The 13,110-nt window shown below is 45.2% G+C and overlaps 2 protein-coding genes across 14 annotated transcripts in view; one reads left to right on the top strand and one right to left on the bottom strand.

Moving 5' to 3' along the window:
- The first annotated feature begins 1,690 nt into the window (after positions 1-1,690).
- RNF34 (ring finger protein 34) lies at positions 1,691-11,494 on the top strand. Of its 2 annotated transcripts, XM_054082769.1 has the most exons (6): positions 1,691-1,798; positions 5,586-5,804; positions 7,160-7,549; positions 7,864-7,920; positions 8,155-8,356; positions 9,734-11,494. In XM_054082769.1, the coding sequence occupies exons 1-6, from the start codon at positions 1,793-1,795 to the stop codon at positions 9,919-9,921; spliced, it is 1,062 nt and encodes a 353-aa protein (XP_053938744.1). In that variant the 5' UTR covers positions 1,691-1,792; the 3' UTR covers positions 9,922-11,494. The 2 variants fall into 2 exon arrangements, with proteins under 2 accessions (XP_053938744.1, XP_053938745.1); XM_054082770.1 differs by lacking the exon at positions 7,864-7,920.
- Positions 11,495-11,807: 313 nt separating this feature from the next.
- KDM2B (lysine demethylase 2B) overlaps positions 11,808-13,110 on the bottom strand; it is a 122,481-nt gene continuing 121,178 nt past the window's right edge. For 6 of the 12 annotated variants that reach the window (XM_054082062.1, XM_054082063.1, XM_054082064.1 and 3 more), the window contains one exon: positions 11,808-13,049. In XM_054082062.1, the coding sequence (XP_053938037.1) occupies positions 12,868-13,049 (182 nt within the window). In that variant the 3' untranslated portion in view covers positions 11,808-12,867. The remainder of the gene's footprint in view (positions 13,050-13,110) is intronic. The other 6 variants (XM_054082068.1, XM_054082065.1, XM_054082072.1 and 3 more) reach the window with 2 other exon arrangements.

Raw genomic sequence — 13,110 nt, 5'->3', positions numbered from 1 at the left:
ACAAGTGCTATTTTTCACCCACAGAGTAGATGGTGGAGTTAAAGAGTTCCTAGTTTAAAAGCAATCTATGTGGGTACAATTCAGAGGCGCTAATGCATGAAAAGTCATCTCAAATCACATGTTACAAATATGATTCATCGAGATCTGCTCAAATAAAGGCGGAGTGGCAGCTGCAGCTGCCAGCACAGTCACCAGATCTCAACTCTGCCCAACCCACGTTACTCCCTACAACATCTGTGTTTGGGAGGATTTCTTGTTGGCAAGTCCTTAACGGAGCTAAAGGAGCTAAACTTTTAGGTTTTGTTCAGCTTGGCTTATCTGGGGGGCAGAGCTTTTACCCTGCTTATGATGACTGCGTGAGGAGCTCTAATATTTAATGTAAGATTAGTAACGAAACCATCTGTATAATTTGGTACTTCGAGGGTGACTGGATCCAGACTTCAGGTGACACAGGAGTTTTTTAATAAAACAAACTATACTGACATTTCTTAAGGTGTCTTAAAGCAATCTCTTCCATGTGGGAAATGTGAGAAATATGCCATCGCTTGTTCCAGCAGGGTGTTCACAAGGCTTTTCAACTCGCTTTGAAGAAAATTACGACCCGTTAATGAAAGAAAAATCCACTAAAAATGAATGTGACATTTCTTTTTAAAGTATGTGTAAAAGTTCGTAGCATGTCAAAAGCCTGTCGAGGCAGAAGCATCTCCAAAAAGAGAGAGAGAGATGGTGTCCGTACAAATCCCGGAGTTGGACTGCATGAAGTATCCACTCCTGACGCCAAAGCCAAGTCGGTGCCATTCTCCTGGCAATTACGTAGTGGGTTTTTTGACTCAGTTCTTGTATCTGACTTGCTCCAAAAATAGATCCATCCTGCAAAAATCAGTAAAGATCACATGTGACCTTTTCTATGGGTACATTTGATTTGTGATCTGAATTTATTTTCAGCCACATTTGTCTGCTCCTCTTTTCGGCCTCCTTTGTTCTTGGCCTCGTGTGCTTGCATGAAGCTTCCCTGAAGGCCTGGTTAGGTTTGAGCTGTTGGGTTTTTTTTTTTTAATGTTATTGTGATGTGTGATTTTTTTATGTGTGATTGTGATGTTTGAGATGTGCCAGACCCGCTGCCTCACACGCCTAGGGGAGCGCGGGGAGCCAGCCACCTCCATTACGTGGAGCTCAGCCAGCGCCTGGTCACTGCTCACTGCTTAAATACATAGAAAAAAGCCATAAAAACCCCCAAAACACGAGGTAAATGCCCTCTCTCATTCAGGTGACATCACTACTGACGCACTCACAGCTGTCACTGTGTGTGAGAAGGGCGTTCACCCCAAGCCCCGCCCCCAGGAAGCCCCGCCCCCACGCGGGTTCTTTCCCGCCTCCCATTGGCTCCGCCCACTCGCTTTGGAGGCGGGGCAGCCAATGGCATGCGGCGCAGCGGCGGAGCAACCAATCAAGTGCGGCTTCGGGAGTGCCAGCGGCTAGCGGCGCAGCCAATGGGAATGCAGCAGCGAGGCAGCCAATGGCATGAGGCGCAGTGGCCGAACAGCCAATCACGTGCAGCGTCGGCACAGCCAGTAGTGAGCGACGTAGCGGCTGCACAACCAATCACGTGCGGAGCAGCGGCGGAACATCCAATCAGATGCGGCGCAGGGACAGCCAATAGCAAGGGCGCAGCCAATCGCGCGGGGCGGTGGCAGGGACCGCCCTCCGTGAGGCGGCCCCGGCGGCGCAGGGCTGGGGAGCGCCCGGTGCAGGCGGTGGCGGCGGCGGGTGGAGTCGGAGTGGCGGGGTGGCCATGAAGGTGAGTGATGGGGGGAGCCCTTCAGCTGGGGTAGCGCTTTTTCCCCTCATGGAGGAGGAGGAGGAGGAGGAGAACCGGGCCGGGGTGCCGCTCGTCCCCCGCCTCAGGCCGCGGTGCTGTTATCGAGGGGCACCGGGCCCGTCCGGCCGGGGGGCCCCGCGCGTTGCGCTGAGTCAGCAGCCGGGAAGGGCCTGGGGCGAGGCCGCGCCTCCGCACAGCCCGCGGCGGCGGCTGGAGGGCGGGGGGGAGGCAGCCCCGCCGGTACGGGATGGGGGGAGCAGGGACCGGAGCGGCACGGGAGGAGGAGGAGGAGGAAGGGGGGGGGAGGCACGAGATGGGATGGGGGCGGAGGTAACGGGCAGGGGTTGGGGTTGGTACATGGCATGGGCAGAGACCTGCGGGGCACGGGCTGGAGGGGGCAGTTACGTGGGGCACATAGGCTGGAGGGAGGCACGTCTAGGGGGACGGCACGGGCCCGGGCTGGAGAGGGGCAGGGACCTGACCTGGAGGGGGGAAACGGGCTGGGGAGGGGCAGGGACCTGACCTGGGGGGGGAAACGGGCTGGAGAGGGGCAGGGACGTGACCGGGGAAGGGTAATGGGCTGGAGAGGGGCAGGGGCGTGGGGGGCAGGCAGAGGGGCTGGAGGGGGGCAGGGATTTGGGGGGCATGGGCTGGAGGAGGTGAGGACTTGGGGGGAGTCTGAGCTGGAGAAGGACTCTGCTCTGCCCGGCCGTGGTGTTCACTCCCCAGAGGCTCTTCTGTGTGTCCCAGACTGTTGTGCTTTGGGATTAGGGATTGAGAGTTGAGGTCACCAGATACTGAGTGGTCTTCCAGCCCTGAAAATGCTTTGCTTGGTCTCAGGGTGGGCGTTAAGATGAAATTTCATCTTAAAGGGAATAGATTCCTTTCTGTTGCTCTGCATTGATGGCACATCCTGCTTGCACAGATGTGTAAAGAGCAGCACGCAGCCTCCGAGGTTCTTGGGGTGGGTGTCCTGCTGAGGCGATGTCCTCATCGCTTTACTGAACACCCTTAAAGCCAAAAAATAAGCAGAGAAGTTCTAACAATGCACATAAGGCATATAGAGAGAAGATAGCTGATGGCAGCTAGTGGAAATAGTGACTGATGTAGTTGGAAAGGCGTTCGGTGCAGAAATTGGCAAAGTTTTAATTAATTCTCGAGGGAAGTATCGGTTTTGTGTGTCTCACCTGTGTCTTTTCAGCATGGTCTTGTGTCTCTTACAAGAGTAATATGAAGCGTCTAGACACTAATTAAATTATGGGTTAATGACACTAGTGCATAGTAAGAATCCACAGCTGACTTAGGTTAAGGAGAAAATTAATGATGCCCACTTTGCTTTACCCTTCACCTTAAAATGATCGAATGCTTGGTAGTAATTTTAAAGATATTTTCTGTTTGATACTAACAATTCCTAAGTATGCATTTATTTAGTGTTTTCAGTGGTCCCTGAGCAGTTGGGAATAAAATAAGTCTGAGAAGCAGGTGTTAAACTCGGGCAGGGCTTGTGGTAGCAGCTGTTATGTCCTCTCCGTCATTTTGTGTCCTGCTGCTGTGACCCCCTCAAAAGACCACAGTCATAAAATGAAGTAAGCTAATTCTGATTGCTTCTTTTGGTTTACTGTTTCATTTTTCTGGTATTTGTGTGTGGCTATTTTACATCTTTTAGTTATAAAGCTGTCTCATCAGCTTTTCAGAATACCTGAAGAATTACAGTAATGTTTCTGCAACTGACAATTTTCCCTTAAGATGAGAAAAAATGTTTTTCAAAAGTCTCAAGTTCTTAAAGCTTCCAACACTCTTGGATTAAATAATTTGTTTCCATAATGTGTTCCTGAGAAGGTAATTGCTCTTGCCTAACTAGGATAATTAAGCATAACTTGTTTTATACAGTAAAAATGAGTATTGATCTGTTTCCGCTCTTCATTACTGAAAAGTGGAAGATAAGTCTTAGGTTGATGATAGTTTAATGATTGTCATGAAAGTCTGATTAGACATCAGCCAGGCTCCAAGCGCAGGGCGTGTCTGAGCACAGCCACGTGCTGGGGCTGCCTGTGCCTTCCTTGAAGGTCACGGAAGAGCCACTGGAGTTCATCCACCTGGAACTCCATTCACAGGAGGCTTGGGGGAAGGTTTTCTCCTTGGTGTGGGGCACCCACAGCATGGAGATGCTTTGTTATGCCTGTGATGAATTTTACTCTCAAAATACCTATGAAATTAGCTGAGTGAATTTAATTTGTTGGCATGTGCATTTGATGTCACTACTGTGCACAATGTTGTGTTGTACAGCTTAGAAGCAAAATGACTGTCTTCAATATTTCACTGTATTACAACAGTTTTAATGGGAGATTGCAACGGTAAAAGTGAAGTATTAGGTTTGTGTGGGTCGGAGAGATGTTTTTGATGTTCCATACTTCAGGCAGTTACATGAGCATGTTGTTGTAGAACACGTTTGCTCCTATGGCATTGTTTCTCACTGCTTTTTTCTAAACTGGAGTGAGGGCTCTCTTCTTACCTTCTGTGCTCGGTGGTTAGAAAGGAGATATTCTGGCCTGTCTCCAATTATTTTGTTAAACTCCCATAAGTGTGATAGGACTGATTCAGTTCAAGGGAAATGTGCAATTTGATACAGAAATTGGTCTAGTTACTACAGGAATTAAAGCACCAGCGTTGCTGAGCTGAAGTGCATGTTCTGGTTGATTTAGCTTTTACAGACAGAACTGCAAGTCTCAGGAGCAATTATTATATGTCTCCATGCTTTAGGAAAAAAAGATGCTCCCCTGGAACGAAAAACAGAACAGCTGTAACCAGCATATTTAAGAACAATGTATGAAAAATACATGTAAAGGAAATTGTACTGCTCAGCTGTCTTTCAGCAAAGAACCTGGTGTGATTGTTTGCCTTTTTTTCAGTAGGTTTCAGTGAGCCACATGACAGTGAATAAACATGTGACCTGAACAACGTAGAGTCCAAATTCCAAATCTTAGTAGAATGCGCTTTTGATAAAGAATCTAGTGCTAAAGGCTTTCAAGGATGAAGAGTAGCAATTTATTTATTTACAGTTTTTATAGCGTTTTAAGATTAAATTCTGTGACTCCAAACTGAAAGCCTGTCAATATAGAATTAATTCATTTAGAGTGATTTTAATTTTTGTTAGACATCTTGTAGGATAATAAAGCAGCAGGTTCAGAGGTCTTGAAAAACCTTTCCCTCTCAGAAACTAGATTTTAACCAAGACTCATTCGTTACTTTGAAGTCTGAAGACCCAGGAACATTTTTTTTAGAGAGTTTTTTCTTGTGAGTCATGTAAGAGCTAGATCAGTTGTGGAGGAGATCCTGGATGGGACAGCTCTGTGCTAATTATGATAAATTGTGGTATTGCAGCCTATGTCTGTCACCACTTCAGGTCTTGCCCCTCATCTAGGACTGGCTGTTTGATCTCTTCTTTTGCTCTGCTGTTGTGTTACCTCCTCAAATCCATTGCCATTTCTGTGCGTAACTGCTAGAAAAGGAGTTACGAAAGTGAGCTCCTTGTGCCTGTGTTAGCCCTTGGAAGCAAGTCTTTACCTACTTTGGTTTGCAGCAGGGGAGTAGAGATTACTGGGCTGTTACAGATGTTAGTGTACAGAATTCCTGGTGCTCTGGGAATTCACACTGCGTGCCTCTGGGATGATGGCAGATGGAGTGAAGTAGCTCTTCAATAGCAAGTCACATCTGCTGGGGGCTTTCAGGTATTAATTTTCTATTTTTGCTTTCTGACTGTTTTCAGGCGGGAGCTACTTCCATGTGGGCTTCCTGCTGTGGTTTGCTGAATGAAGTGATGGGTACTGGAGCTGTGCGTGGCCAGCAGGCCGGCTTTGGGGCAGGTGCTGGCCCCTTCAGGTTTGCACCAAACACAGACTTCTCGGCATACCCGTCTCCAGCTGCTGCGGGTGCAAACATAGTTTGCAAAGCCTGCGGACTTTCCTTTTCAGTTTTTAGGAAAAAAGTGAGTATATTTTCTATTACGTCATGTTTTTACTAATGTGAACTGATTTTTAGGCGTGCTGGAAGATGAATGTGTGGTTTTTACTTAGGGAAAACCGAGGCAGAGAGCCAGGAAGGGTGTAAGTGCCTTATCCTGAGGTCATAGGAAATTAATGTCAGACAGGATTAGAAGTTAAGAGGTCTGATGTTTGTTAATTGGTGACATGTTGGATCTGGTCTGACCTAAAAATTAGTGGATTCTTATTTCTAAGATACATGTTTTAGCTTCCTAATCTTAAATGTCAAAACAAATCTGGTTGTGAAGATGATACCAAACACAGTGATAGGGTACAGGGATAAATAAACTGGAGGATGGAGAAGCTAAAAATGCACTTTAGTATCACAGCTGCTTTCTCTGAAATACTCGTATAACTCGTTTCCTAACTAGGAAAGTTTCCTAACTTCTGTTAAAAGTTATTGCGCTCCATCAGCCCCTTCCTTCAATTGGAGGCCGATTGGTAGGTTAATGCAGATAAATAAAAATAAATTTTTAATATTATTTCTGTGTATCATGACTGTTCAAGATCATTATTTTGTCCACACAGTGACCTTATTCTCTGTAGCTCTTTTACATAAACATGAAGCCTCTTTCTTCACTTTGGGTGTTCAGTTTCTGCCCTTCCTCTGCGTCCTGTTGTTTGTGTGGCAAACACCCTGTTGGATCAGGTGGTGTGTAGGGAGGTTTTCTGAAGCTAAAAAATTCACTAAAATCCTGAAAACTTGAAGACTTTGGATCTGCTCACAGAGAGATGACTGTTTAAAATCACTGCTGAAAGCTTTTGTATATTGTAGTGAGTCTTTGGAGCTCAGCTCACTGCAGAAAGAGTCTGGACATTTGGGAGTATTTGCTATGTGATTCATCATATTCAAGGCGTACTTTGAGTTCTTTTAATCAATTGAAGAACAAATATGTTCTTTAAAGTTTGGGGGATTATACTGTTTCTTATACACGTGAGCAACGACACCAAATATATTGGAAAATATTTGTTAAAATACCATAAAATTGACAGTTGTTCTGTTTTGTTTATTGTCTAAACTACAACAAGAGTACTTTATTAATTTGTTTATTGATAATGTTTTTTCATTGAAACCTCACACCAGCTTACATTTATGCTACAAAAGTGAGGGACTGCTGTGGAACACCTGCAAAACTATTTGACAGGGTCGTTTTCTAGCCTTAAATCCTAAAAATATATATGTAAAAACTGATGATTGAAAGACTAACAGTAAATTATGTAGCCTGGAGAAGGAAAGAGCAGGGTCCAGCTGTGTGTTCTGTGATGTACAACTGAACAGCTATTTTCTCTTTCTCCTTAGCATGTGTGTTGTGACTGCAAGAAGGATTTTTGCTCTGTTTGTTCGGTCTCACAAGAGAATCTTAGAAGATGTTCCACTTGTCACTTGCTGCAAGAAACAGCCTTTCAGCGACCTCAGTTAATGCGATTGAAAGTGAAGGATCTGCGTCAGTACCTGATTCTCAGAAACATCCCAACAGACACTTGCAGGGAGAAAGAAGACCTGGTGGATCTTGTGCTGTGCCATCATGGATTAGGCTCGGGGCAGGATATGGACACTAGTAGCTTGCATTCGTCACGGTCACAGACTTCGGGGTTTTTTACTCATCCATTTTCTATGTCTGTATCAGTGTCGTCTCAAGGAGAACTTGCAAACAGAAGGGGAAGCACAGGAAACGGAACACCTTTACGGGTACAATAATTAACGTGTGTTTTATGGAATAGTCTTTTAAAAAAAAAAACCCAACTGTTATGCATTGCTTTAAAATAAAATGCCAGTTGGTGCAGTTCAGGGTGGCAGGAAAAATGCTTTTTGTGTGTCTCACCTGAAACCAAGAGATTACTAGAGGAGTTTACTAGTTTTGATGACAAAAGTGACTTAATTTGATAGCGAGTGGTAGCAGTTGAAACTTCAACCTGTCATTGTCATCTGTGATCAGTTTGGTACAAAAGAAAATATTTTATAAGGGATACTGTGTTTTTATCCTGATTTCATTTTGTACACAGGGGCAAACTGAAACATCTTCTGTAAGTAATGAAGAAGAAGAAAGTGCAGAAGAGCAGGTGAGCTCTGAACTATCCAAAGTGATTTTTTGCTATGCGGCACTATAAAGTGTTTAGATCTCAGTCAACACTTACTGTTGTGCTCCATTTCTTTCAGCCTTATCTGTGTCTCACAATGCATCTCTGCAAATACTTGTTTTTTAAAAAATAAAGCTTTAGCCAAGCTGCTGGAGCATCAGATCTGGTGCCTTGAACTTACTGGGAAGTTACAAACATACAATTTGTGTGTTTCAGACTCCTGGATTGTCCAGAAAGCGAGCGAGGGCATCTTTGTCCGATATTTCCAGCCTGGAAGACATTGAAGGGTTGAGTGTTCGGCAGCTGAAGGAAATACTTGCGTGTAATTTTGTCAACTACTCAGGATGCTGTGAAAAATGGGAACTTGTGGAAAAAGTGAGCAGACTGTACAGAGAGAGCGAGGAAAACCACAAGACACGTAGGTTTATATTTGATTCTCACTTTCTTAAAACTACTTATTTTCTGGTTTCCAGTAGCTGGTTCTGTCCACAAAAGGACTTGGTATCTAACTTGGTCTGCTCAGCTGGAACAACTGGAAAGTGGGTTTTAACAACTCGAGCTGCATCTAGAGCAGCTGGATGTGGCTCTAGTGACTAAATGAAACTTTCCAGGATTGTGCTGCTTTTTTGTTTTGGTTTTTTTTTTTCCAAAGCTCAGGCAGCTCAGCTTTCACAGCGAAGGTAAAATTGCACGACTGAGAACGAATTCCTCAGAGGACATGGAACTTGGCACCTCTGCATCCTTCATTAGGTTTCACAAGCTACAGGAAAGAGAGGTTCTCGGTAGCTGTCAGCAGGGCAACACAACTCGGGTCTCTCCCTGGGACAGAGAATTAAAATAACAGTGGCAAAAGTCCAGGTCCAGGTGGTTTGGTCTCAGTCCATGTTTTCATGGTAAGGTGGTTCTGCGGCTGCAGCACAGTGACTGGTGGCATTCTGCCCTTTGTGACACTCCACAGTTGGGACTCTTTCGCTTGTGCGATTGCGGTATATCCACAGACCCATTCCTGTTCACCAAGTGTCATCTGAGGACATCTTTTGGATGTCATTACCTGCCTGGGTCATCATCCTCCAGAACAGGGGACTCTGGTGGCAGGGAAAAATTAATAGCCTTGGGCCACTGCAGAGCCAGGTCGTGCCGGGACATTCAGTGCAGGGACTGTGATCATTGTGTGAAATAATTGGCTAATTGGAGTGGAGAAGGGTTGTGAAGGTGGGAGGCTGTGAGCAAGTGTCAAAACATGACTTAAGTGACTCAGTTTGGTCATAGGCTGGAATTGAAGCTGTCAAAATCAAGCTTTAAATGTGTTTTTCCAGTGTGGTCTGACAGAGCACTTGGTTGTTGATAGGAGACGCTGGCCATTTGCAGTGAAAGCTGACAGGTCTTGCTCGACTCTGCTGCCTTTACAACCTACTTAAGGCTTCGACTTAGTCTGCTTTATATTATTATTGTGTTTAATCTCCTGAGGAAAATTTCTGCCAAACAAACTAAGCTCAGAGGTGGAAAACCATCATGCTCTGAATTTCAATCCAGCACGTTATTTGAGTCATTATGCTTTGAATTGAAAATAGTGTGAGTTCAAAGCATGAAGCCAGATCTTGGGTGTTCACTTAGGGGCTTTCTAATTCTTGTTTCTTTTTTTTTTTTTTAAGGACTAAAGATGATTTCTTAGCTGTGGGTTAGAAAAACTGTTGTGAAGAAGGAGCAGCACTGCTTCATGCTCCATCAGGTGTCTATATTTGAGTGGTTGCCTAGACTAGAACATAACTGTTTTTCCCTCTCTGTTGCATTTCAGAAGGTGAGAAGATGCAGCTGAACGATAACGATGATAACCTGTGTCGGATCTGCATGGATGCTGTGATCGACTGTGTCCTGCTGGAGTGTGGCCACATGGTCACTTGCACCAAGTGCGGGAAGCGGATGAGTGAGTGCCCCATCTGCCGCCAGTACGTTGTGCGAGCCGTGCACGTGTTCAAATCCTAAACCGTGACCAAATGGGACATCAGAGCCACCCTTCCAGGACTGCTGTGGGTGGGAGAGGCCAAACCTTGGGCCTGTGTCAGCTTTTTAGTGCTCGACAAACACAACGTTCTGAACATTGGAATCTAGAAACTTGCGAAACATTTTTTTTTACAGCATCGGGAATCCCAGGGCCGGGCAGCGGCGCAGCTGGGCACACAGCAACAGCGCTGCCTGCCTGACCCGGTGAACCCGCAAACTGTTTACAGCAGTTCTTGCTCTCTTCTGAAGAATTGTCAAGTACTGAACGCGATACTTGGAGGTGATAAGTGGTCAGGAAACACCATTAGAGCGTTATGTTGTCTTGTGCATTAGAAACAATGAAGCTATCGGTTGAATATTCAGCTTTTACGCAAATATAGAATGTAACTGCTCTGACACTGTCCCTGCAACAGTGGCAGCAGTATAAAATACAACTGTAGGAAGCACTGCCATTAACTATACTCGCACAGAAGCCCTTAAGCAATCTCTCTTGCAGCGATTGCTTTGTTCAGAATGTCTGCCCTTACACGTGTACTCTCTTGGCCATTCTTTGTCACTGTACAAACAGCTCTGTCACCTGGCTGGGCTCCGGTGTTTTGCAGGGCTCTGCCAGGTGGTGTCTAAATACCGGTTATCCAGTGTTTTTTAGTTGAGGAATAAAGTATTTTTTTAAAAAGGAGGGTATAGGAAACTGCATTATTGGGGTCCTCAATCCACTTATGCCTATTGTAACTATTGATCCTACGTGTGATGATTGTATTCCATGTGCCGACACCTGATGTTACTGTGAATACTGATCAGGGTCATGAAACTACTTGCTGCTAACCTGGGGAATGTATGGCGTTATTAACCTTAACAGGAGGGGGGTTAGGAAGGAGAAGGGAAAGGAAAGACTGGTTGTTCAGAAGCCTCAAATTCACAGCTGTTTGAGCCAGGCTCAGTCACTATTAACCACGGTCCCCTGTGCTGTGTTTTGCTGTCTGCCTTTGGCTGAATCTAGAGCTGTGCTCTGTGCAGCAGCAGGGTCTGGGTCCTCCTGGAGCAAGACCTTCAGGTGTCCTTGAGGGGTTGGGCTGATGGCAGCAAGAACTGCTGTGCGGGGCCAGGGTGCCTCTCGCCAGGTCCAGCGTCTGAGTCAGTCCAGTATAACAGGGGAGGGGTGACGAGAGCCCAGTCTGTCCCGGATGGTTCTCTTAGAGGCAGGGCTGGTCACTGAAGCTGCAGTTTGTCCTTTTCATTTCCCACATGCCAGCAAAATGAGACAGGGATGTGGTTGGTGACTCCGATGGTGGCTGCGCTGTCCTACCTGCTCTTGTCTTTTACATTGAAAAATTAAGCTGGCTTGAAAAGGAGAACTCGCTTCTCCTCAAAATGAAACACAGCCTCAAACCTGCTGGGTATTTTTCAGAAGGGAGCAAACCTCTCCACGGCTTTATTTTTTAGAAGTAACTTTTTAATGGTACTTAATTCCTGGACTCTCTGCTAATGAAGAAAACCGTACTCTGTATTATCTCCATGCTGATCATCAGCCACATGGGCTTAATAAAGATTTGTGATGGGCTTTCCCCGCCTCTGTCTCTTTCCTGAACCAGCGTGGGAGGGCTGGTGGTTACTCAGCACGAGATTTAACATTCTGCTCCCACTGGGTAAGCGTTCCCTCCTCAGTAAAAATGGATCGGGGAAAAGGAACAACTGGAGCACGAGTTGTAGCGTGACAGGAACCCTGGTGTGCACCAGGGCTGGACCCCAGCGCCTGCGCTGCTCTTGGAACCCCACTGTAACCCCAAACTGCGGGCACTTCCCGCCCCCTCCAGGCCCCAACAGAAACCCCAGAGCCAGCGCCTGTTTTTGTACAATTGTTTATACAAATTCAACAAAGGTAAAACTGCATCAGGAAGGTCTACGAAAACAACACCGTACAACAATGGCACTTATGAATGCAGAATTTTACAATCAGGAAATAACCATGTTATAAACCTTAAATGAGAACTCAACTCACACTTCAAAGAAAGAGAGACTACGTTTGACCATTTATTCTACGGCTGGACTCACTGTATAAATTAATTTTATATTGAGTACAAGAGCTCATGCTACAGAGTGAAACCCTCCTATGTGCAAAAGCTGAAATTGGAATTCTTTAAAATTTTGAGAAAAAAGGTGATTTCTATACAGATAAAACTTGGCAAAGTGTTTTACTTCAACTATAATTTACACCTTATTTCCACAACATGCTTATGTCACTTCTGAAGTATACAAAGCAGGATATAAACTTCCATTAAAACATGCTTTAAGTTGAAAGTATTAACCTACTTTTCCTGACCTGGGCACGGTTGTAGATAGATAGGTACTGTCTACGAAGTATAGGTTAAGTTCTCGCCTACCATAAGTAAAGATAAAAATTGGCAATCAAAACCGAAACACTGGTAATGCATTCAAACATTGCATAAATAATTTTTAAACAATTTTTGTACAAAAATAGTTCTGCATAATGTAAGATGTAACAAAACAAAACGTGTTAAGAAGGCAGAAATGCAGTGCGTGGTCCACTTTAATGACACCAACTTTTTTTTTTTGTTGTTGTTTTAAGAAATGAAAAGCAGAAATCAAATTTACACTACCAAGCACATGCTGTGGTACTTTAAATAACAGTATTTCTTGGAGATCAGTCATCTTCCGGGTGTGGACAATTCTCACCAGTAACAGTCACCTTTTGAGTTTGCATAAGAGCCAGTGCAGGACATCCCAGGCAGACTGAATGAGTGGCACGAGTTGAAATCCTTACCGTGGGTAGTTTCGTGTTGTTCTCGACAAGAGTTGTAAAATCCAATTGCGGTATTTTCCAATGTTCCAAGTTCCCAATTGAAAATAAAATCCCTACGTGTTCTTAGTCCCTTCCCCCCCGCCCCAGTATTTACACGTGTCCTTTAACTAACTCAGTTTTTGCAGAAGTTTCTCCTCCACTTGCCCGAACTGAACACTTACGGACATCTCCGCGATGAACTGCTCGCAGCCTTCCTTTGTCACTTGCTTGCAGTACCTAAGGTCGATCTGGCAGATGTTTCCACAACGTTTGAAGTAGGACAGGCACTGGTCAGTAACCTTATTGCAGTCTGCCGAAAAAAAAAAGGGGAGAAATTTAACAGTGGCTCTGGGTTTGCTCTCCAGCACAGA

The sequence above is a fragment of the Cuculus canorus genome, chromosome 17 (assembly GCF_017976375.1).
Source record: "Cuculus canorus isolate bCucCan1 chromosome 17, bCucCan1.pri, whole genome shotgun sequence".
Taxonomy (NCBI): Eukaryota; Metazoa; Chordata; class Aves; order Cuculiformes; family Cuculidae; genus Cuculus; species Cuculus canorus.
This window is presented reverse-complemented; position numbering and strand designations above follow the sequence as displayed.

Coding starts and splice junctions, on each gene's coding strand:
- RNF34 (XM_054082769.1), top strand. Junction 7,550..7,863: donor GAAACGGAACACCTTTACGG/GTACAATAATTA, acceptor TTTTGTACACAG/GGGCAAACTGAAACATCTTC. Junction 7,921..8,154: donor AAGAAAGTGCAGAAGAGCAG/GTGAGCTCTGAA, acceptor TGTGTGTTTCAG/ACTCCTGGATTGTCCAGAAA.